The sequence below is a fragment of the Azolla caroliniana genome, unplaced genomic scaffold (genome assembly GCF_043228905.1).
Source record: "Azolla caroliniana isolate FFs.n. ecotype wild unplaced genomic scaffold, voAzoCaro1.0.p SCAF_7, whole genome shotgun sequence".
Classification (NCBI taxonomy): Eukaryota; Viridiplantae; Streptophyta; class Polypodiopsida; order Salviniales; family Salviniaceae; genus Azolla; species Azolla caroliniana.
In genome coordinates this window covers 5,978,204-5,999,983 of record NW_028230442.1, presented here as the reverse complement: position 1 = coordinate 5,999,983, position 21,780 = coordinate 5,978,204, and the positions used below count along the sequence as shown (strand labels likewise).

The following is a 21,780-nucleotide window of genomic DNA, read 5'->3' as shown; positions in this document are numbered from 1 at the left end:
AGTTGAAACATGACAATAATTATTTTTATAGACATGGAGATTGTATGCATGTTAAAGAACGTTGGCGGATCATATTATTCTCGCAACTTGGATAAATCTGTCTACTTAAGTAGTGCCATTTGCATATGCTTACGAGAACAATTTAAAATAGCTATAAGAGGTAAAATTCATTTTGTGATAACTTCAACCATAAAGCCTCTTTTATAAGTAATATATTTTAGTTGCATGAATGGTTAAATGGAGTCTAAACACTTGGGCCTTAAGAAAATGGACATAAGATGAGAGTTCTCGGCCAACAATGAATGTGGATAGAAGAAAGGAAGCTATATGAACTCCTTTCAAAAGATCAAAATGGCTCGTGAGACCAAGCAAAGAAACATAGGTTAACTCACTTACAGAGAGACTACGCCATAAAATGTCATCTTCATCTTTGCGAGGAGCAAACCAGAATAAGTATAACTAAATTGGAATAGAAACCACCTACGGTACCAACTAGCTGAGAAGCACTTCGACATTCTGACCGGGAAGAAATCCTGAGTTGAGACCTCTATTGGGCACCACGGCTCAATTGAGAAATAGTTCGGAGATGGCCGCCGGACAAGAGAAAAGCGGCGACAGAATGGGATGGATATATCCGACGGATGGCCGGTGAGATTTCATTAGAGGAGAAAGAGAGAAGAAGAGGTAAAGGAAGGATTGGGTTGGACTGTGGACACCCAATCCCCCCCCCTTCCTCTTTTCCCATGGCCATGGCCATGCCCATCCCCATGCCCATGGTGCCAATGATGATGATGATGATGAAGAAGACAGGGTTCATGTCAGGCTAATCTCTGGAAACTACAGAGGATCGGAGCATCACCATCATTAGCGATGGTGGACGTGGCTCTTCTTTGCTGCTGCAACTTGAACAGGTTCCTCCATCTCCTCCTCCTCCTCATCAAAGTGCACCATTGCTAGCTGATTCATATACATGTGTGTGTATTCGTAACTTTTGTGTTTTTTTTCTTCTTTTGTTCATGTAATTTTAGATGCTGGCCGGCTCAGGTTAGAGTGGATAGACGACACAAGAGATGTATTGCATCGAAACTCTGCAGTCTCCATCTCCAGACTTTGGATCAGACGGTTGTGGTTCCTTTGCACTGATTCATATCGATTTCCTTCCTGTATTCAATTGCTACCAGGGTCGTCACTGACAATTTAACCGTGGTGATCATATAGGTTCCTGCACAATGTGCCACCTCTCGGTTACATCCTCAGCGTATTACATGTGCACATGCTTCGGCATCATCAGAGTCTATCATTGTACGTTTTTACTTCCTTTTTTCATATCTATGCTTGCATGTATGCATGCCTATATCATGTCGTGGATGCCAAGAAAAACCCAAGAGATTAGGCATAATTAATTATGTAATTTATGCCTCAAATTCAATAGTATTGTCTATGTGAAGTATGTAGCTTTTCCTCAAATTCAATAGTATGTAGTTTTTACTTCCTTTTTTCATATCTATGCTTGCATGTATTTATGCCTATGTCATGTCGTGGATGCCAAGAAAAACCCAAGAGATTAGGCATAATTAATTCTGTAATTTATGCCTCAAATTCAATAGTACTGTCTATGTGAAGTATGTAGCTTTTCCATTCATAATAAATATTGATGGATAAATATTCACAATGTACGTATGTAGCTTTTCTCCACTCGATAGGTATAGATGAATGGATTGATGCAGGCATGTATAATGCATATATGTATGTATGTACTCATATATGGATTCATGTATGTACGCATGCCAATAAATGGTGCTCAAACCTTTACCATTGTTTTGGCACTCACATGGACATATTTGGGCACAGCTCATTTATCATACCACTCCACTTAAATTACTCTCATGTTACAATGGCTTAGCATCTCTGCAGAAGAGGGATCCATTCTGTTGTCTAGCCATGAAGAATCTTACTTTCTTTCATTCTTTCAGTGTTTCTTTTTTTAAAGACATTTTTATTCTTGAAAGAGGCTTCCTTAGTTGGCCACAGTTTCTATATCAGAGAGAATACTTCTTGAGGATGTGCTAAGGTGCAATGCTTCTGTCTTATGGTTCCCGAAGGATGCTTTTTAGCACATGAACATTTTATTGGGATCTTCTGGAAGTCTTACCACCTCTTGTTTGCTTGTCAGGATGTTCAAAATACAGGTACTAAACAGAGAGAAGCTCCACTTAGAGTAATTGATAGAACAAGTAAAAAGTACCGATTCTATGAAGAGGATGGTGATGAGGTAATGTTGTTTCATTCCCATCTATAACGTCTTATCATCTATAAAGGCATTCTTCTAGAACTTGAAACGTGGAATGTAACCTGTTTTTTACTATATTACTGTTGATTTATGGGTCCTCGAATAGGATCATTGCATGTCATTATGTGCTAAGTTTGAACAGTCACAAAGACCTTGAAGATCACATCAAATGAGCCAAACTGAAAGTGCAGTGAGTGTGGGTAATGGACTGTAAATAATTATTAAAATACCAAACCTTGTTACAATATTTCTATTTTTGGCCAAAAATTAAAATGTACTGCAGTTCCATCTTTTGATGCACAATACCGCCAAAGCTGTTAATATGATAACATTCACAATTTTTTACATTATAACCAGTACTTTATCAATTATCTGCAGATACTAGTAACAGTGACTAAAGGTCTCAACTGCTACAACGTATGCATAACAATCTCCCCCCTGCATGAAAGGGGAACTTTGTACATGCATTGGGTAAGCAAATTTGATTGAGTTGATCACTTCCTGTTCCATAAAGAAAATAAAGTTAACTCAATAACATCTGAAAAATGAGTAAAGTAGATGTACAATATATATGTCCTGTGGACATCATTTAATGGAATATGAAATATTATGCTACCAACTGAATGCTGATATCTGTTTATGGGGTTTGTAGTATCTTCTAGAAGGGGAAAGGTGATGAATATTATAATATTTAAAATGATGAAATAACATGTACCAATCTGCCCATATGCATGATGATATTTTAAGAATGCAGCAATAATCATGACAATGGAACAATTGAAACTAGTGTGCATCAGTTACCAGAACACTGAAACACAGAAGTGGCATTCAATCTTAAATAAAAAACTTCAGAGAATGTCCAATAGAACCAATACTTCCTGAGACTTTGGCAGCAATCCAAAAGCTGAAATTGTGAATTCATAGTACATATAAAAACCATAGATTCAAATGAATTTATATGCATTATGAATTCACAATTTCAGCTTTTGGATTGCTGAGATTGTATATAATTCAAATGGCTCACCAATACTTTAGACTCATTTGAATTATATACAATCTCAGCAATCCAAAATCTGAAATTGTGAATTCATAATGCATATAAAAATCATAGATATTATGCTAATTGTTACAACAATATTCAATCCCTTTAAAAACATTATATTAATTACGGGAAATCTGTGATTACATCTGAATGCAAAGTATATTACTTGCTGATTTTGTACGTGAACAGTTTTAAGGTGTTCACATTTTGTTTAGAACTCTTAATTTTCGTTTCTTTTCTTCTGATATAGATGTCCTTTCAGTCACAGTCTAGTGGCTGCAATGTCTTTGATTTGCAGGATATACCTCCAGACACCTCAGTCATGTAAGACAATTAGATGGATTTCTATGTCTATAGTTTAAATAGTGTTTAAACGTTTTTCTTTCCTGCAGAGGTGAATCATTTCAGAATGCATTTAAGAAAACCAAATCAGGCGTATACACGCTAACTTTTGATCTGCAATCAAAATTAGCTCCTCTTTACATTGGCTTCTCACTTTCTCAAGGATCAAGTTCTTCTCCCGAAGGCACATGGGGAAGGTTATTCAAAATGCTGTTGGTTGATGTCTTCATATGCATTAATGTGTATTATATCAGACCTTATTCATGACCAAATTATTACAGGAATGCAACAGATTTTGTTTTCCCAGTGGGTTGTGGAAGAGGACAGCCAAACCCTTTGGGAACTGTGTTGCGAAGTAATGGATCTATAAATTTTGCAATTTTCTCAAAATCTGCTACAGATGTGTCCTTATGTTTGTACAATCCTGGGAGTATTCAGCCTTCAGTAAGTTTTTTATATCATGAAAGATTTGGAAAAGTATTAAAAAGCGTTGACATAGTTGGAAGGAATCTAGAAATTTATTCAAAATTTAATATATGAGAAATGTAAATAGAGCAATCTGTTCTTAATTCAGGTGGAACTACAATTGCAGAGCTCCATCAATAAAACGGGGAATACATGGCACATAGAGGTGGATGAAATTGAAATGTTTGATCGTTATGGATATCGTTGCAATGTAAGCATGCAACCCTCAATACTAATATTTTTGATAGTTTGTAAATTCAGAAAGTTTCTTCATAAATGTAAGTTAAAATTTTAGTAGATCAATTACACCAATGTTGGTGCAAGAGATTGTACTGCTTGATTATTGAATGTATTTTATATTTAGTATTGCTACAATTATAATTTATTTCAGGGTGATAGTTCATGGGAGAAAGGATCTCGATTTCATCCACGAAGGATTCTTGTTGATCCATATGCAAAAGCTGTGGCCACATTCCTACCTGGACAAGGCAAGTGACAGATCTTGGTGGACTCTTCAGCTGCAACATGAGATTGATTATGACATCTGTTTATTATCTTTTCTTGTAGATAACCTTCCTTGCCCTGCCAAAGTATTGGGTTTATTGCCAAAAAACGAGATATATTTTGATTGGGATGATGATATCCCTCCAAGGTATGTCATTAAATACTTCGAATTCTGGGCAATTTAGGTAGTTATATGAATGATTTAAATTAAGGCCATTGCTGAATTGTGTACTATACAAATTTCAGCATCCCCCTAGAAGAAGTTGTTGCGTACCGAGTTGATGTCACTGGTTTTACAGCAGATAAATCTAGTGGTCTGGAAGAAAGTCTATTGGGAACGTTTCAGGGTCTAAGTGAAAAAGTTCAACATTTCAAATCATTAGGTAGGTTGACCTATTGTGGTGGCTTGTATCTCCTATAAGTAATTGGAAATATATGTAATATGTCTACCAAATTTTGGTTATTATGTAATTGTTGATTCATTGCTAGGTGTGAATACTGTTATTCTGCAGCCAATATTCTCTTTTGAGCCAAAACAGGGCCCTTATTACCCATTCAGGTATGTTGAGTTCAGGTCGTGTATAAATATGAAAGCTCCATGTTTCACATAAGGTTTTTCAGATCATTGAATAAATTGTCTAAGTTTTTTTGTTCTACACCTTCATTCAGTTTTCAAATCCTGTTTCAGAAATTCTAATGTTTTGGAGTCTACTCTTTGTTGTGCTGGTTATTTTCAATCATGTTTGCACTCATTTTTCTTGCATGTGGCTTAAAATTATGAATAACAGCAGTAAATTTGCTTGTCTAGTAAACTGAATATTGAATAGCATTTTTGAAAACTGTATTTTGCCGCAAATTTCCAGCTTTTTTGTACCAATGGATATCCATGGGCCTTTGCGAACCAGTTTTTCATCTAGCATGTCCCTGAAGGAAGCAGTTAAAGAACTCCATAAGAATGGCATTGAGGTATTTATAAAAAATGTAGTTTAGTCCAGACTATTTGCCTTGGGCTTTTAATCAATTTATCACTATTCTTTCTCAGACGATCAGAATCCAATTCAGAAGATAATTTCTTTCTTTTATTTGGTGGGATGTTTTGTTTTTAACTCTGGAGACAGGTTATTCTTGATGTAATATTTACCCATACTTGTGAGAATAATGATGAAGCCCCTGAGACCATATCCTTCCGTGGGATTGATAATGCAACATACTATATATTAGATACGAATGGAAGGTTAGTGCATCTTTCACCTATTTACTTGTTATCTGCTATATGTGGAGTGAAGTTCATACGTAAATGAATGCAAATGTATATAATATGGGGTGTATTATTTCTTTATGTGTTTTCGCCAATTATTTGTTTTGTGATGGTTTTCTCTATGATGTATAATTCTTAATTTCATTTAAATTCAGCTCAATTTCTGTAACCTAAGTTAAAAGGGTATGTCCTTTCAGGTTTGCAGCATCTGAACAGGGAACCACCAACTGCTTCAACTGTAATCATCCTGTTGTGCAAACCCTGGTTTGCAGATTAATACCTGAGCATGTCAGATATATGTGAAAAAGATTGCAATTTGAGAAACTGATGTCTTTACCTTTCCTCGTTCTACAACAGATATTAGATAGCCTTCGACATTGGGTAATGGAGTATCACGTTGATGGATTTTGTTTTGTGAATGCGTCGGCACTAACAAAAGGCCCTCACGGTGAGGAATTGAGCAGACCACTGCTTGTAGAGGAAATATCATTTGATCCAGTTCTTTCAAGCTGCAAACTTTTTGCGGATCTTACTTCTCCCTTTACAAGTGTTACCAAGGTATGGGTTAGTTTGTGTATCTACTGCCATCGTTTGAGAAAACATCTTTTCCTCATAAGTTAGGATGGTTAACAACATAGTGCAGACATCCACATTCCAGAGAATGCGTTTAAAAGACAACATTTCTGTTTCTAGTGAGAATCTGCTTAAAGGCAGAAGAACTAAATGCAACCAAACATTGAACTCCATCTTAATCCTCAAATATGTCCTTTATATACTCTACTCCCCTTCATATCTTGCTCTCTCTGTTGTCATCCAACTCTCTATTCCTATTAGAGTTCTGCAGATACTGAGAATTACGACTACAATAACAGATAATGGGCTCTACACAGAGGTGTCACAGAATTTGTCAGTCCTCCAAGCCTTTAAACCACTATGCCATTATCAAGTTCCTCTATTACAGGAATTGGTAATACCAAACGAGGTTGAGGTGTGACTCGTAAGCTAGCTAAAGAGATTTTCAAAGCAGATCCAATCCATCATCACCCACATTTGGATCTCCCTTCACGATCTTTTGATGGAACAGAGTTATTCAACTATTACAGAGTAGCTTTTTCATTTACTTTAAAATAATATTGTAGTTTATAGTTTGATTCACAGAGTTTTGATGAGATATTATGATTGTAATAGTTCAGGTACCATAGGCCATTTTGGCCTCTTTCGAGACAATACATAATTTTTCTTTCTTTCTACATATGCTTCATCACCTCTTAATTGGAACTCTTTTTTCTTTTACCCGATTAATGAAGCATCACATTGATTATATTTTTGTAGCTTCATGGGCACGTGTCTGTATTTAGTTACTGCTAATAGCATGTAGTTGAGTGTGTGTTTTCAGCTGTAATCTAGAATTCGCCTTTCAAGATTTTGCTACTCTAGGAGGCATGCCACAAAATGTTGAGAGTCTCCTAGAATCTAATTATCCCATTTATGAAGGTCTTCTTGTGAGTAGCCATGCAAAATCCTCTAATGCCAATGTCTCATGCTTGTGGGAAAGAAATATTCTCCTACGCAAAAAAAAAAATCAACAAAAGTGAGATGGCTCAACCTTGCTACACAGTTGATATACAGAAAAGCTCACCGTCTCCCATTTCACGTAGGTAGTAACATCATGTTGTGGGCGTGGGCTCAAGAATAAAGCGTAAAAAACCTGTATTCCAGGTGGAGGAGAAGCTAATCTCTTCTTGGTACCCTCGAGGAAGGCCTTCTCAAAGTCCCATGATGGGAGCTCATTGGGTAGCCACAACAAGAGCAATTTGTGGTGCATGTAGGTCATGTCCATCTGAACCATGACCCTGTCACCCTAACAAATCAAGGCCATTATTACTTGACGCTAGAGGTTTTTCATCACTTAAGAGATCTCTTCATCTTGGATCAACCCATGTTGGAGATCTTCCAAAGGCAGATCTAAGCTTAGAATATGAAGTGCTTAGATAATGAGAATATCATGTACCTTAGGCATATGAATCTAGTTACATTTATTTTGGTTTGTTCTCAAAGATGAGACAACATTTTAAGATTTTCTCTCATTATATCTTTCTTTATTTCTGCATAATGTATATGATTATCTATGTCCCTAAGGAGTAGGTTTTGATTGATCTCTTCACATGGATCTAGATAAAATTTACATCATCTCTACGGTGACGCACTTTGGCATCTGCAACATACATTAAAATTTGCATTAACCAGGAACTGAGATTTCCACATTGGAAAAGATGGTGTCTGTGGAATAATAAGTATCGTGATGATGTTCGTCAGTTTCTAAGATGTGATAAGGGGCTGCTTAGCAACTTTGCGACAAGATTGTGTGGCAGGTATATTTCAATTTATTGTTCTTTTTATCATATGAGCAATGGAATGATGGCATTTAAACATATTACGTTTTACTATTTGTAGTGGTGATATCATGGCAGATGGAAGAGGACCTAGTTTCTCTTTCAATCATATTACCAGTCCATATAGTTTGACACTGGTGGATCTAGTTAGCTACAGGTATTCTTCCATGACGAAGAGAGTCAGCAATATTGCCTTATATCCTTAACATGAATTTCTTGTATGACCATTTTTATTCCTTTTTAGTCTATAAAGAATGTAAAATCTTGAAAATGTCAACCATTTCAAAATATGGCTAGCAAAAATAATCAACATCGAAAAACAAAAAACATTACAGAAAATAGTTGTTGTAAAGATGATGCTGTTATTATAGATTTAATGTGAATAGGAGAAACCATTTCATTTATTTTTTTCTAAATTCCAGTATATGCCACTTAATCCAATTACTCTTCTCACAGGTAGGCCTTGTGAAGCTTTAGATTCTTTCACCTAGTTTACTCTATCTCAAGCCTTTTCCTCTCTTCCTTGGCCTGATACTTTTATAATGGATGCAGCAGTTTTGACTGCTAGTTTTGAAACAGCTGGATATCAATTCAGGCCCTCTGCATTGGTTGCACTATATGTTATCTTAATATAACAAGGCAGGCTGAGAGAGAGAAAGAGAGAGAGAGAGGATAAAGTTTGACTTAAATTACTTGATCCACAGTGAAAATGTCAAGAATCAAAATGAAAGGAGGTTTGTACGAAATCACCTTCACTTGATATATGCATTATTAATTGTCATTGTTTGTGATCTAGGGCTTGGTAACCTATTAACAGAAAGTGCTGTATTATTTTGCAGTTGGAATTGTGGTGAAGAAGGGCCCACTTTAAATCAAGTAGTCTTGAATATCCGTCTAAAACAGGTTTGTAGTGTATGGAATCATCATTTAAATTCTGTTTGAAGGTTGATTTCTTTTAGACTTGGATTTTAAATATCCTAGCTCACACAAAAATTATAATTATAAAATTGAAGTATTATGGATTATAATTCTTTTCCTTTAAATAGATCCATGTGCTTTATATGTAGGTTCGGAATTTTTTGATGTGTCTTTTTCTGTCTCAAGGGATCCCTGTTTTAAACATGGGTGATGAGTATGGTGTCTCTAAAGGTGGTTCAGTCTCGATACATAAGAGGTAAAAAAAAAACTTGATCTAAATTCAATAAGCGCATACTTATGTGTTTTTAGAGTTATTATTGATTTATGGGCTTGCTGCATATGGTACATTTAGGAAGTTGTTCAATTGGGATGCACTGAATCTGGACTTTGGAAGACAAATCAGTCATCTCATTAGGTCTTTATCAGCCTTCCGATCCCGACGCCATGATCTCTTTCAGGTATTTATCCATCTTTTTACATAATTTTGATTGGGTGCTTGTGTTTGGATAAAAAGTTGTTTGATAATCGTACTTCATGTAGCAAAAAACATTTATCAAGCTAGAGAACATTCAGTGGTATGGACTTTCAGCCAATCAACCTGATTGGGATGATGAAGAGAGGTAATGATGCTATTATCAATACTTTTCAATGATGATTGGTTGTGGAATATCACATATTCTCTTTTGCTCATAGCACATACATTGGAGTGAGCATTCGCTCCGAGATTGCTAGTAAAGATGGTGTAGGAGACATTTATGTGGGGTTCAATTCAGGGGAGACTGTAGCTTTGGTGTCCCTTCCTGAATCTCCTCCAGGCATGAAGTGGTGAGAACTCTTTTTTATCTCATTAAAATTCAGCTATTTGCACCTGAGAGACTTTTTCTAACATGAAAACCCATCAATTGTACGAGACAGTGACATGTCACAGGAATAATGGCGACATTCTTTAACATTTGAGAGAAATCAGTTTGCAACAATGGAAGAGAGGTTACCATGGTAGAACTGGAAAACATGAGTAACGTAGTAGCACTAACAACATTTGCAACATTAGAACAGCTCCCCTAGTTTTGAACACAGAAAACAACATTGGATTGCCTAAAACTTACAAAATAATGGAATTCTTTTGTTGCTATGATTAGGGCATTAATGTTCTCAAACCCTTAAGAATCATGAAATGTGTAAATGACTTTGAAAATCGTTTGAACAACTACCATGTAAATAGGAGCAATGCAAAAAGTGGTGGCATTTTGGTAGCTATGACATGTAAATGGCATGCTGAGAGAAGTTTCATGGACTGCAAGTACAATTTACCCCGTGCTTTTTTTAAAACAATGTGATATTAATTTGCAGTGTTTCTGTTTATATTAGGTACCGAATTGCAGATACTAGTCTACCTTATCCACAGTTCTTCCAGGAGAGTGGAGTTCTTGTGAATGCAGAATCAAGGTCTGTGATTTTTCTTGAAGATAGTTTTGAATTTATAATTGGGTGACAATTGTAATGGGCGTTTCATGGCAGATATAGTACATATCAAGTTGAAGCCCACAGTTCTATACTATTAGAAGCTCAGATTGCTAATGGAAATGAAGAAGAGACCTGAAAGTGCACGTTTAATGAGGGGAAATTAGGGTACGATGGTTGAGTAAATTTTATGGATTAGCTTGTGAACAGGAAAATATGGCATGAGATTATGTATAGTTCATTCTTCCTTGGTTAAAGGTTTCTCAAAAATGAGCTGTATAGGCAATAGACTTACAATAAGGCACATGTGATTCGAATGCATGATAGAAGAAGATTACAAGTGTGCCATTGTATATGATGATGAAGCATATTTGCTGGCACATTTTCCTATTTTCTAGTTCCAAATGTGAAACAGAACAAAATCTTAAAATCCACAACTTTTTGCTGGCACATACTCTAGTTTTCATCTTTCTTTCTGTTCTTTTATTCTGCATTGCCTCTTTTGTTGTTTCTAGCAATCATGGTTGTGCCAAATTTGTGTTGAGTAATTAGAAAGCACTTTTTAAGTAACATGGGAGTCGAGCAAGGATGTCCACTATCACCCACACTCTTTGGCTTATGTATTGATAAATTAGAAGAAGTGGTGAATAAGGTTGCAAGAGAAGAAGCATTGAATGCCCCCAAATTGATGTAACATATTATCATATTGCTTTTATATACAGATGTTCCTTTCTAATGTTTATTTTATCAATAGAAAGGAACAATCCCACAATGTATACTCTAGTCCCATAGGTCAAATTTGGCCTCTTTATGGACGATAAAAATTTGAATTCCCACAATGTATACTCTATTCCCATATGTTTATTTCATCAATAGACTCATGCAAATTTCACATTTTTATCAAGAGTTGGGAATTTGCATCCCCTAATTGGTTTAACATATTTGTCGTTCATCCATCCCATAATTAAATACTTGTGGAACTTTTGGAATGAAATGGTGGAATGTTCAAGAGAAAGGCAAGTACAATAAACAGTTTATTAATAATTAGGTAATTAATTAAGGGTTAATTATTATCTAATTATGTCAGTAGTTAATCACATATGTGATTAAGTAGCGGAAGATTATGTGATATGTGTGAGTATGTGAGGAAGAGAGAAAGAACACTTATGAACAATAAGACAAGATGGGGGATGATTAACAAGAGTCTAATTAAATAACCAAGCTCTCTATATTAATAAGTATCATCAAGTTACAAAAGTACCCACAATGAGGTATATATAGATCTCATGTGCAAGAGTGCACATGTGTGAGGAGAATATAGGTACAAATATATAAGTTCTATATTAAATGAACATGTGAGTGGAGGATCTAGAATGTATCCCACTCAAGTACAGAATCCTATTTAAGGCTTTAAGGTCAACACACTAACTAGATTCTATTTATGTAACTACTAAGTTACGTAATTGACAAAATATCTAAATCTATTGAGCTTGATATCTCAATAATGTTTTTCCTTGTAGTCGACTCTCTTCTGTGATTACTCTCAATGTGACCAAATGGTCCACGGTGGAGTGCTCTTTTGCTTGTACTTTCAGCCCATGTGCTTATCTTTTGCTTCATAATAGTGCTATATAATTTAGCAATAGTTAAGCTCACCATTATTGTATGATAATTTGATACTTGATTTTTATCTCTGGCTTTACATATTGGTTTAATCCAATTCATAAGCCAATCATTTGGAAAGCCTTATTTTATAGTTGCTCTATAATTGTCATTTATCCAATGACAAGTATGTGGCCTTGTCCATTTTAAAAGCTCACTTGAAATGACGGTTACATTTGTTGTTTTCCCACTCGCCATCTTCTTTATTCCCTTATTGACATCAGCAATATACATGTATTGCATGGTGTTTCAATGTTCTCAACCATAGGAGCCACACCTTCATGCATATATAGCCTTTGTACATATTCTAGCATGTCTCCATTTGTAATGTGACCTTTTACATCTTCTTTCTTACCCTTGAGTTGTCCCCATGCTAATTTTGGTTTGAGCTTAACCAAGTTTTTCTTTTTCATCTTTTGTGTTTGGAAATTATATCTTCTTTTCTTTCTCCTCACTACTTCTTATATATGTGCCATGCAACAATCTTTTCATTTGCCCCTTCTGTAGACTGAAACCATTTGAGATACATCATACATTCATCATCAAGTTTTTCTTTTTCATCTTTTGCATTTGGAAATGATATATTCTTTTCTTTCTCCACACGACCTTCTTATATATGTGCCATGCAACAATCCTTTCATTTTCCCCTTCTATAGACCGAAACCATTTGAGATACATCTTACATTCATCATCAAACCAAGAATTACAAGGAAAACTAGACATCTTATGCCCACCAACAGGCCTCTTCAAGTATTGATATCCAAACTTAAGGATGATATCCTTCAAATGTTGCCAATTTTCTTTAACATCGCTGCTTATAGAAAAAATTAACAAATGGTTCTCCACTTCATTTGCATACATCTTAGCTTTTTTGTAGCAAGGTCAGATAATACATCTCTTTTCCTCTTTCACTCCATGACATCGATTGATGAAATGTGGAATTCCAAGCTCTAAGTACGATGGCTTGTGGTATGAGTCCGGATATAGAGAACCAACTTTAAACACATTCACCAAGGATAGATTACATGCCGACATTAATGCGTAATAAACCCCACCCAAGGATGGTAAACATGTGAGTACATTTGTCAAGGGGAATGCCTTTATACCATTTAAGATAATCAAGTTTGTGCAATTAAGCATATGTATCAAAAGTTTTCCATAATCTAACATGACACAATCCTCTGAGTCATGCAATAAACAACTTTCTACTATATCTTCTTCCAATGTCTCCACATTTTGGAATTTTCCAACTCTTACATTGGAGTCTCCCATAATTAACACTTTACCAAGCTTCTCAAATGAAAGTATATCATGGCATAATTCTGTAAAAGGATCATCAGAATCTAACCCAAACCTACCATAGTAGTTTGAGTCTTTGTGAGGAATGTAACATGCAACTATGTAGAGCTTCTCTTTCCCCAAATTAACCCCTATCCATATGTATCTCTTATAGTCATCATATTTGCATACTTTGATAGAATTATATAAGCTCTCATGGTAGATACATGGTATATCAACACACCCAATATTACCTTTGGAGTGAGGCCATGTTGATTTTATGAGGTAACCGTCTATCGTAGGTATATGTTTTGCCTCATGGTCCCATGTTTCAGCCAAAAATATAATATCTATACCTTGAGCTACATCATTGAGTCCTAAACCCTTATTCCATGGATATCCTCTACAATTCCAAAACATTACTTTCTTGAAGTATTTATTGTTCCATAGGTCGTTGCTTGCTATGCATTTGGATTTGCTTTCCTAGATGCATATGTTTGCCTCCTACATTCTTGCTCTTGTGGAGTTCTATCCTCTGTACAAAGAAACTTGTCCCTTTAAGTACACCTTATTAAGATCTAGAATGATAGCACTTTTACATTCATCTAGGATTGTACAAACAATAGTTCGAGATGAGTTTCCCTCTAGTTTCCTTTTGCCAACCCTATGCGTGGCATATACCACAACATCTTGCATAACAAAGTCATCTTCAAAGAATTTCGTAATATTCTCTCTAAGAGATAATGCATTCTTTGTTTAATTCTCTTGCATACCTCTAGTAACAATATTATTCTTTCTTTTTTCAATTTCATATTGCTACTTTGCATCTAACACTTCCATGGTATTAGAATGCCTTTGCGTGATCTTTGGTGTTTTTGTTTCAAGAGAACATCTTTCCACCTTGTCATGATGAAATTGGAAGGTGAAATCTACATAACTTAAAACAACTCAAACAACAAGGAATAAGAGAACTTGAAAACTTCCCGTAGGATGGATTTCACAAAGCTTTTGTCCAATTATTTGTCTAATGCATGACCCTTTATACATGCGGATAATTGTGTTAGTGATCGTTTTGTAGATTTGGCAAAAAAAATCTCTTGAATTAGCTTTCAACATATGTGCATTCCTTTCTCTTAATTGACGAGTGTGAATATATCAACCAAGGAAATTGGTTCAAGTTTGTTTTACATTCTTTTTGGCGAAAAGTTTATCATGGAATGGTTGACTTTCCAATGTATTGGCATGTGCTCATCACTAGGAATGTCAGAAAATTTATGGTTGTGCTCATACCAAATGAGCTCTCATTGCTAGAGATTGTGAGAAACACTTCATTGCTAGTGATTTGACACTGGGGATGAATAAGTGTTGTCACTTCACCTCAACAATTTGTCATTGGCAATGTATCGTCCCTTGCATTTGACATTAGATTCTAGTGCTAAGTCAACAATTCCACCATGAAGTTCTTCCATTGCACAACGTAATTTAGGGTTAGCTAAAGAATACACTTGAGGCCTTGACAAGTTTGTAGGGTATGCCATTATAGGTACACCAACATGGACTTGTTTGGCTACCAATGCAAATAGACTTCAAGGGGAGAATAGGATATCAAATCATACACTTGGTGACATAAAACCGTGACTTAAATGACACAACTCATTAAAGTATCTCAATACAAGGTGGAAATAATAAGGATTGAGGCTATATAAACCTATCACTACAAATAGATTTGAATCAAATGGAGAAGGTAAATTTCAACTACATTTGGAAAAAGAAACTCAATGAAAGGTAGTAGGAAAAATGGTTATATAAAACCTTGGTTACCAATACTTTTGAATAAAAAAAATCATACAAGGAAAGATTAGTTTCTAATACATAAGGAAAAGGAACCGAATACAAAGTGAAACTAGTAGGGAAAACAATTACATATATAAACAAACCCTCAAGTACAAATAGATTTGCATAAAATGGAACTCATACAAGGAGAAATTATTTCCAATTACATAAGGGCAATGAACAAGAGAAAGATATGGAGGCAAATATTTGAGTTGGCATGCGACATGTGCACCCTTCTCATTCTCTGCCCATCTAAATTCTTTTCAAACTAGATGTGTGGTAAATTCCCCCAAATTAGCAATTCCAAAGATATAACGGTCTCAACCAAAAAAAAAAAACTCATAGAAAAGAATGCATCTAAGCTTAATAGGGTAAGAATTTGATTGCAAGATTAATGTAATCAATAATGTAATAGATGTTGATCCATGATAAAAATCTTCTGAACAAATCTATTGTGTCAAGCTTTCCTCTTCAATTTTTCAACTTTTCAATACCTTGGTGGTTAATTTTGTTGGTTTTTTAGTTTAATGAATTAAGTCGGTAATTAAGTGTGTCTTTGAGCTCATTAAGTCATTAAGGATAGAGAGAGAGAGAGAGAGAGAGAGAGAGAGAGAGAGAGAGAGAGAGAGATCATGGGTTCAACCCCTACATTCCTCAGTGGCATCTAGTGAAATAAGAGATATCTATGGAGTAATAGAGAGGTGAGAAAATTGGGTTTCGAACCTAATATGTAATGCTAGTAGTATAATAACTTACCCCTAGGGTAAACTAATTACAGTAAAACGATATTGTTGAGAATCAAGCTCAACATAGTGCAACATGTGAACACGCCTTTTTAGAATCCATGATTACTCAAAGGTCAAGAGTCACACCACTACTCTCTACACATTAACTATGTGTCATAAAATATAGAATCATATTTTATGACACATAACTAATGAGTTACATATTCCCCATGACTATGAGTCTTCACATTCCCCAAGAGAGAGAGTGGTTGTTGTAAGTTAATGAAGAGAGGGGGTGACTCTATATAAAGCACCCTCCTCATAGTTAATACTAAGTCGGTTGTGGCTCCTTGTAATCCTACATATTTGTATCTCATATTCTCCTTGTGAATATACACCTTCTTCTTGAGTATTCTATTTTCCATTCTATCTAATCTATCTTATGCTTTCTCTTCTCTCCTCTCTTTCCTCTCACACATACACATAACACACATCTCTTCCGTTGCACAAGAATCATATCTGATTCTTTACAGATATAGAAAGAAAGAAAGAAAGAAAGATATATTAATGTCTTCTAAGTCCAAATTTGGCCCATGAGACAATTGGTGTACAACAAAATGGGGTGTTTATCCAATCATCAAAACAAATAAAATAAAATAAAAATAGAACTTAAGATAAAAGAGTTCTAGTATTGTACAAAACATGGTATGGTGTAACACTATACACATTCGATAAAGGAAATGACTTTGCACGAAGCCTAATTTCATTTCCACCCAAGCCTCTCAAAAAGAAGTGGGAGGTCAAAGGGTTTCGGTGTGGGTGTGACCCGTGGTCCCGGTGTAGAGAGTGCCCCAGCCATGGCTTCTAGGTAGTGTAGCGTAGGTTCCCCTTATTTTTTTAATTGCTTCTACACCACGTCGAGTTGCTTTGAAACCCATCATCCGAGGGTGTTTGGTTCTTCTTTGGTTTTCTGTTTCATCAAGGAAGAGGCCGAGTGGTGCAAGTGTGACAACATTCGTTGTCTCCCCTTGTCCCTGAAAAACTTTATTTGTTACATGTTGGCGAACATTAGAAACATTATTGTCAACATTTTGTAGCTTATTCTCTGTGTGTTGTTTTAGTTCAAGGATATATCTGCCTAATTTCTTTATATCTAAAGTATCTAATAGTTTGGGGAGGGTGGGAGAGGAACTAAGTATGTCTCGGTATTTTGCCCTTATCTCAGCGTAAATTGGACACTTGCATGTAAAGTGGTACTCATACTCTATCTCTGTCAGGAACAGTACTGAGACACAGAAGGAATTAGTACTAAACGAAGGATTAGTACTATGAGAGGTGTGGAACTTCTTCGAGAGAAGGAAGAAGTGAGCGAGACGGAGAGAAAGAGAGAGAGAGAGAGAGAGAGAGAGAGAGAGAGTGAGTGATGATAAGAAAGATATGTATTATATGAAGAAAATATACAATGGTGGCTAAAAGGCTTACGACTGGCGTTGAACCAATTTGGTTCAATATAATGCCTAGTGCCCTCTTTTATAGTGTTTTTAGGAGTAATCCTGAAGCTTCTAGAATGTTCCAGAGAAATCTGGAATATACACTTATTTCCTATAATAAAATGTAAATGAAAATAACGTATTACAATAGATGATCTAATGGTCAAGAGCTCGACCCATATAACCTAAGGTCATGGGTTCGAGTCTTGCCATATCATGACACTATCCCCCCTTTAAAACGACGAGTGTCACGAGTCGTCTTGGATTGAGGACCTGGTTTGTGTGGATATTGACGATGGAAGTCTTCAAGAAGAGCACGAGCATTGGTCACATTCTCGATCGGTTCCCAAGTACGTTCGCTGGGGCTATAGCCTAGCCAATCGACTAGATAGTAGAGCTTGTTGTGAACAATCTTGAAATCAAGGATGGCGGCAACCTCGTACTCCGGCCCATCTTCAAGCTCAATCGGGGGTGGAGGTTGGATAAGACGTCCTAGGATGGTGCTCTCGTGGTAGGGTTCGAGGAGAGAACTATGAAACACCGGATGTATCCGAAGTTGAGGAGGTAGATCGAGACGAAAAGCGACATCATTAATCTGTCCAATAATACGGAAAGGACCTAATCGCCGATAATCTAACTTCTCACATGAACGAGTAGTCTTGATGTGTCGTCGTAGCAGCCACACCCGATCTCCAATATTAAAACTGGATGGAAGTCGATGACGATCCGCGTTGTCGTGGCGTGGCTCGCCTAGAAGCGTAGCGTTGCGTAGACAAAAGATATCGTGAAAGTGAGGAAGGAATCACTGGGATTATGGACGGAAGAGACGAAAGAGTAGAGATAGATAAATAGTGATCAACAAGATATGACAAGTTAGGATATAGAATGATATTTGAAGCAATAAAAGAGATTTATAATTATTTGATGAAAGAGTTACAAAAGTGGTTGTTCACGTCGTTGAACCTCCGAACTTTGTCTTGCAAGGTAATCGCTCTTCTCTTTCTTGATCGTAGACCACTACAATCTTCACTTCAATATTTTAATGAAGATAAGGCTCGAACCGCCTCCCTCTTGTTGAGAGTTGACCACCACGACCGCCAAGCTAGAGCTCCACCTTTCTCTTGAACTTCTTCCTCTCTTTCTCTATTTTATGGTATCTCTTATGTAATACATAATTTGATTGATATCTCATACATATCTCCCCTTTGATCTTCTCTTTCACCATTTAAATAGGTGCCCCCATGCATATGATGCATTGGAGGGTACAAATCATGCATGTAGTGCATGAAATGCATGTGATGCATGATCGCCATTTGGCGTTCATGCATTACCTGTGATGCATGATAAACATCTCGCTCATTTGAGCTTTTATGTATGAAACAATATATGCAATAACAATAAACATGAAAACATAATCTTAAAGAGAAAGGGCCTATCCTAATGGTAGGTGTGTCAACTTTGGTGTATGAGGTTGTGGGTTCGAGTCTCAAAATGCTATTGAATACAACATACAACTTTATTTTTATATCATGAAGCAAATCCTTTATGTAAATATAAAGTATATATAAAGTATGCTTTATTTTATGTATATTACTAGTATAGAGTAAATGGTAAGATTTGAGAGTCATAGGGTGGGGTTATTGGTTCAAGTCCTCTCTTGTTCGTGTAATATAATATATTTATCTATATATATATATATATTATTTTTCTTTACATATATATAATATTATCATATGTGTTGTTAATATTATATAAAACATTATCAAATGTTATTTTAGTTACGTATTTATCTTATTGTAGACTTTTAATGTGAAGCTTTCGTACTTCACGACAGCGTAGACCTTGTGTGTTTGTTGAGCTTGCTGGAGATGAGTAGATAAATCCGCTTGTATCTTGCGTAACTACTCCAAATGATCCTCCGCGCACGGATTTGTGGACACCCCTGGGGTTTCAAGTACACTCCACCGGGGGTGACATCCCGTATAAGCATAAAATGGCGTAACTTTAGTGGATGCGTGGATAGAGTTGTTATAGGCAAATTCGGCGAAGTGGAGAATATCTGCCCAGTCATCTTGATGATAGCTGAGAAAGCATCGCAGATACTGCTCCAGCGTTTGATTTGTTCGTTCAGCTTGGCCGTCGGTTTGTGGGTGGTAGCGAGAGGAGAGGTTACAAGTGACCTTGAGCATGTTAAAAAGGTGCTTCCAGAATTTTGACACGAACTGGGGTCCACGGTCGTTGATGATACTATCGGGAAGTCCATGATGCCGACATACTTCACGCATGACAATTTCGGCAGTGTCTTCACTGGAGATCTCCTTAGTACATGGCAAGAAATGAGCCATCTTCGTATATCGATCGACCACCGTTAGAATCGCATTGAACCCCTTAGAGACTGGAAGATCTATGATGAAGTCTAGAGCAATGGATTGCCACGGCTTGCTTGGAATTGGTAATGGTTCTAATAAACCATATGGATGATGCCTTGGCATTTTCGCTCTGCATCATGTATCACAAGTCCGAACAAAATCCTCGACAAATTGTCGCATACAGGGCCACCAGAATGTTCGTTGTACTAAATGTAATGTTTTAGTACTACCAAAATGCCCAGCTGTATATGTGTCATGACAGTTTTGTACTACTCGAAGGCGGCAAGAACCATTAGGAACATACAAAAGTTCTTTAAAGAAGACTAATCCATCATGGTATTTGAATTGCCGATAGTCCGTACCTGGTGGTTGCGACTGTGAACACGACGCTCCAGAGGGATCAATTTGTGCTAGTATAGCTTGGGCGAACGCATCTGTCTTCAAGTCTTCACGTATGGTATCGATAACGCGGGAATCCATAGGCATGTCAAAGATCTGTGTTGCTTGTAGTCGTGCCGGTCCCAAGATGACTTGTTTTTGGTTATCGAAAGCTGGCTCGCCGGGACGGGGTGCTAGATACGAACGTCGTGATAAGGCATCTGCCTTCCCTTGGTGCCTCTCCGGACGATATGTAATTTTGAAGTCGAAACGCGTGAGGAAGTGGGCCCACCGAGCTTGACGTCGATTCAACACACGAGCATCCTGAAAGTAGGCAAGATTCTTTTGGTCACTAAATACAGTGACTGGATGAGAGGATCCCTCCAGAAAATGCCTCCATTGCATAAAAGAATCCACTATTGCCAATAGCTCCTTATCATGAATTTCGTAGTTGATTTCGGCGGCGTCAAACTTGCGTGAGTGAAAAGCCACAGGATGTAGCTTCTCATCATTCCCCTGTTGTGACAGAATGCTCCCCAATGCATGTGTCAGCTTCGATAATGAATGGTTTTTCCGGATCGACATGAGCTAGAATTGGAGCCGATGTAAATGCCTTTTTAAGACTCTCGAAAGCCATGTCCGTTTCTTCAGACCAGATGAACGGTTGTCCCTTCCTGGTAAGTTGTGTGAGAGGTAGAACGATCTTTGAGTAATCTTGTATGAACTTCCGGTAAAAATTAGCAAAGCCTATTAAGAAGCATTGCACATCCCGCACCAAACGCGGAGTCTGCCATTCCACCACCGTTTTGACCTTAGCTGGGTCCATGGAGATGCCTTCTGACGAAATGATGTAGCCGAGAAATTCCACTTGGTTGCAACCGAAACTACATTTTTCCAGCTTTGCATACAGACCATGTTCTCGAAATCGTTTTAGTACTAATAGTACATGAGAATCATGTTCTTCTTGGGTCTTTGAATAAACCAGTAGATCATCCAAATAGATGATCAAACAATCATCCAATAGATCTCGGAATATATCATTAGCCATGTGCTGGAAGACTGTCGGCGCATTAGTGAGGCCGAACGGCATGACCATATACTCGAAGTGCCCATATCTGGTGCGAAACGCGGTCTTCCATTCGTCTCCTGGTGGGATCCGTACGAGGTTATATGCTCCCCGTAAGTCGATCTTCGTGAAGAACCTGGCACCATTGATTCGTTCTAAAAGACTTGAGATAAGGGGAAGAGCATACCTATTCCTGATTGTAACCTTATTCAAGCCACGGTAATCTACAACGAGACGAAGCGATCCATCTTTTTTCTTGACGAAGAAAATGGGTGCGCCGGCTCGAGATTTCGAATGCCGAATGAA

General features: G+C 36.9%; 1 protein-coding gene across 1 annotated transcript; it reads left to right on the top strand.

Annotated features, from left to right (window-relative positions):
- The first annotated feature begins 763 nt into the window (after positions 1 to 763).
- Positions 764 to 11,123, top strand: LOC147861701 (isoamylase 2, chloroplastic-like). Its single transcript, XM_087322364.1, has 27 exons — positions 764 to 911; positions 1,029 to 1,122; positions 1,219 to 1,302; positions 2,174 to 2,272; positions 2,669 to 2,761; positions 3,583 to 3,656; positions 3,725 to 3,871; positions 3,956 to 4,118; positions 4,249 to 4,350; positions 4,531 to 4,627; positions 4,707 to 4,791; positions 4,890 to 5,026; positions 5,133 to 5,202; positions 5,507 to 5,609; positions 5,762 to 5,877; positions 6,099 to 6,165; positions 6,259 to 6,459; positions 8,149 to 8,273; positions 8,356 to 8,451; positions 8,999 to 9,028; positions 9,134 to 9,197; positions 9,362 to 9,468; positions 9,565 to 9,670; positions 9,753 to 9,832; positions 9,906 to 10,037; positions 10,581 to 10,658; positions 10,731 to 11,123. Exons 1-27 carry the CDS (start codon positions 871 to 873, stop codon positions 10,810 to 10,812), a joined length of 2,673 nt encoding a protein of 890 aa, XP_087178490.1. The 5' UTR covers positions 764 to 870; the 3' UTR covers positions 10,813 to 11,123.
- The last annotated feature ends 10,657 nt before the right edge of the window (positions 11,124 to 21,780 follow it).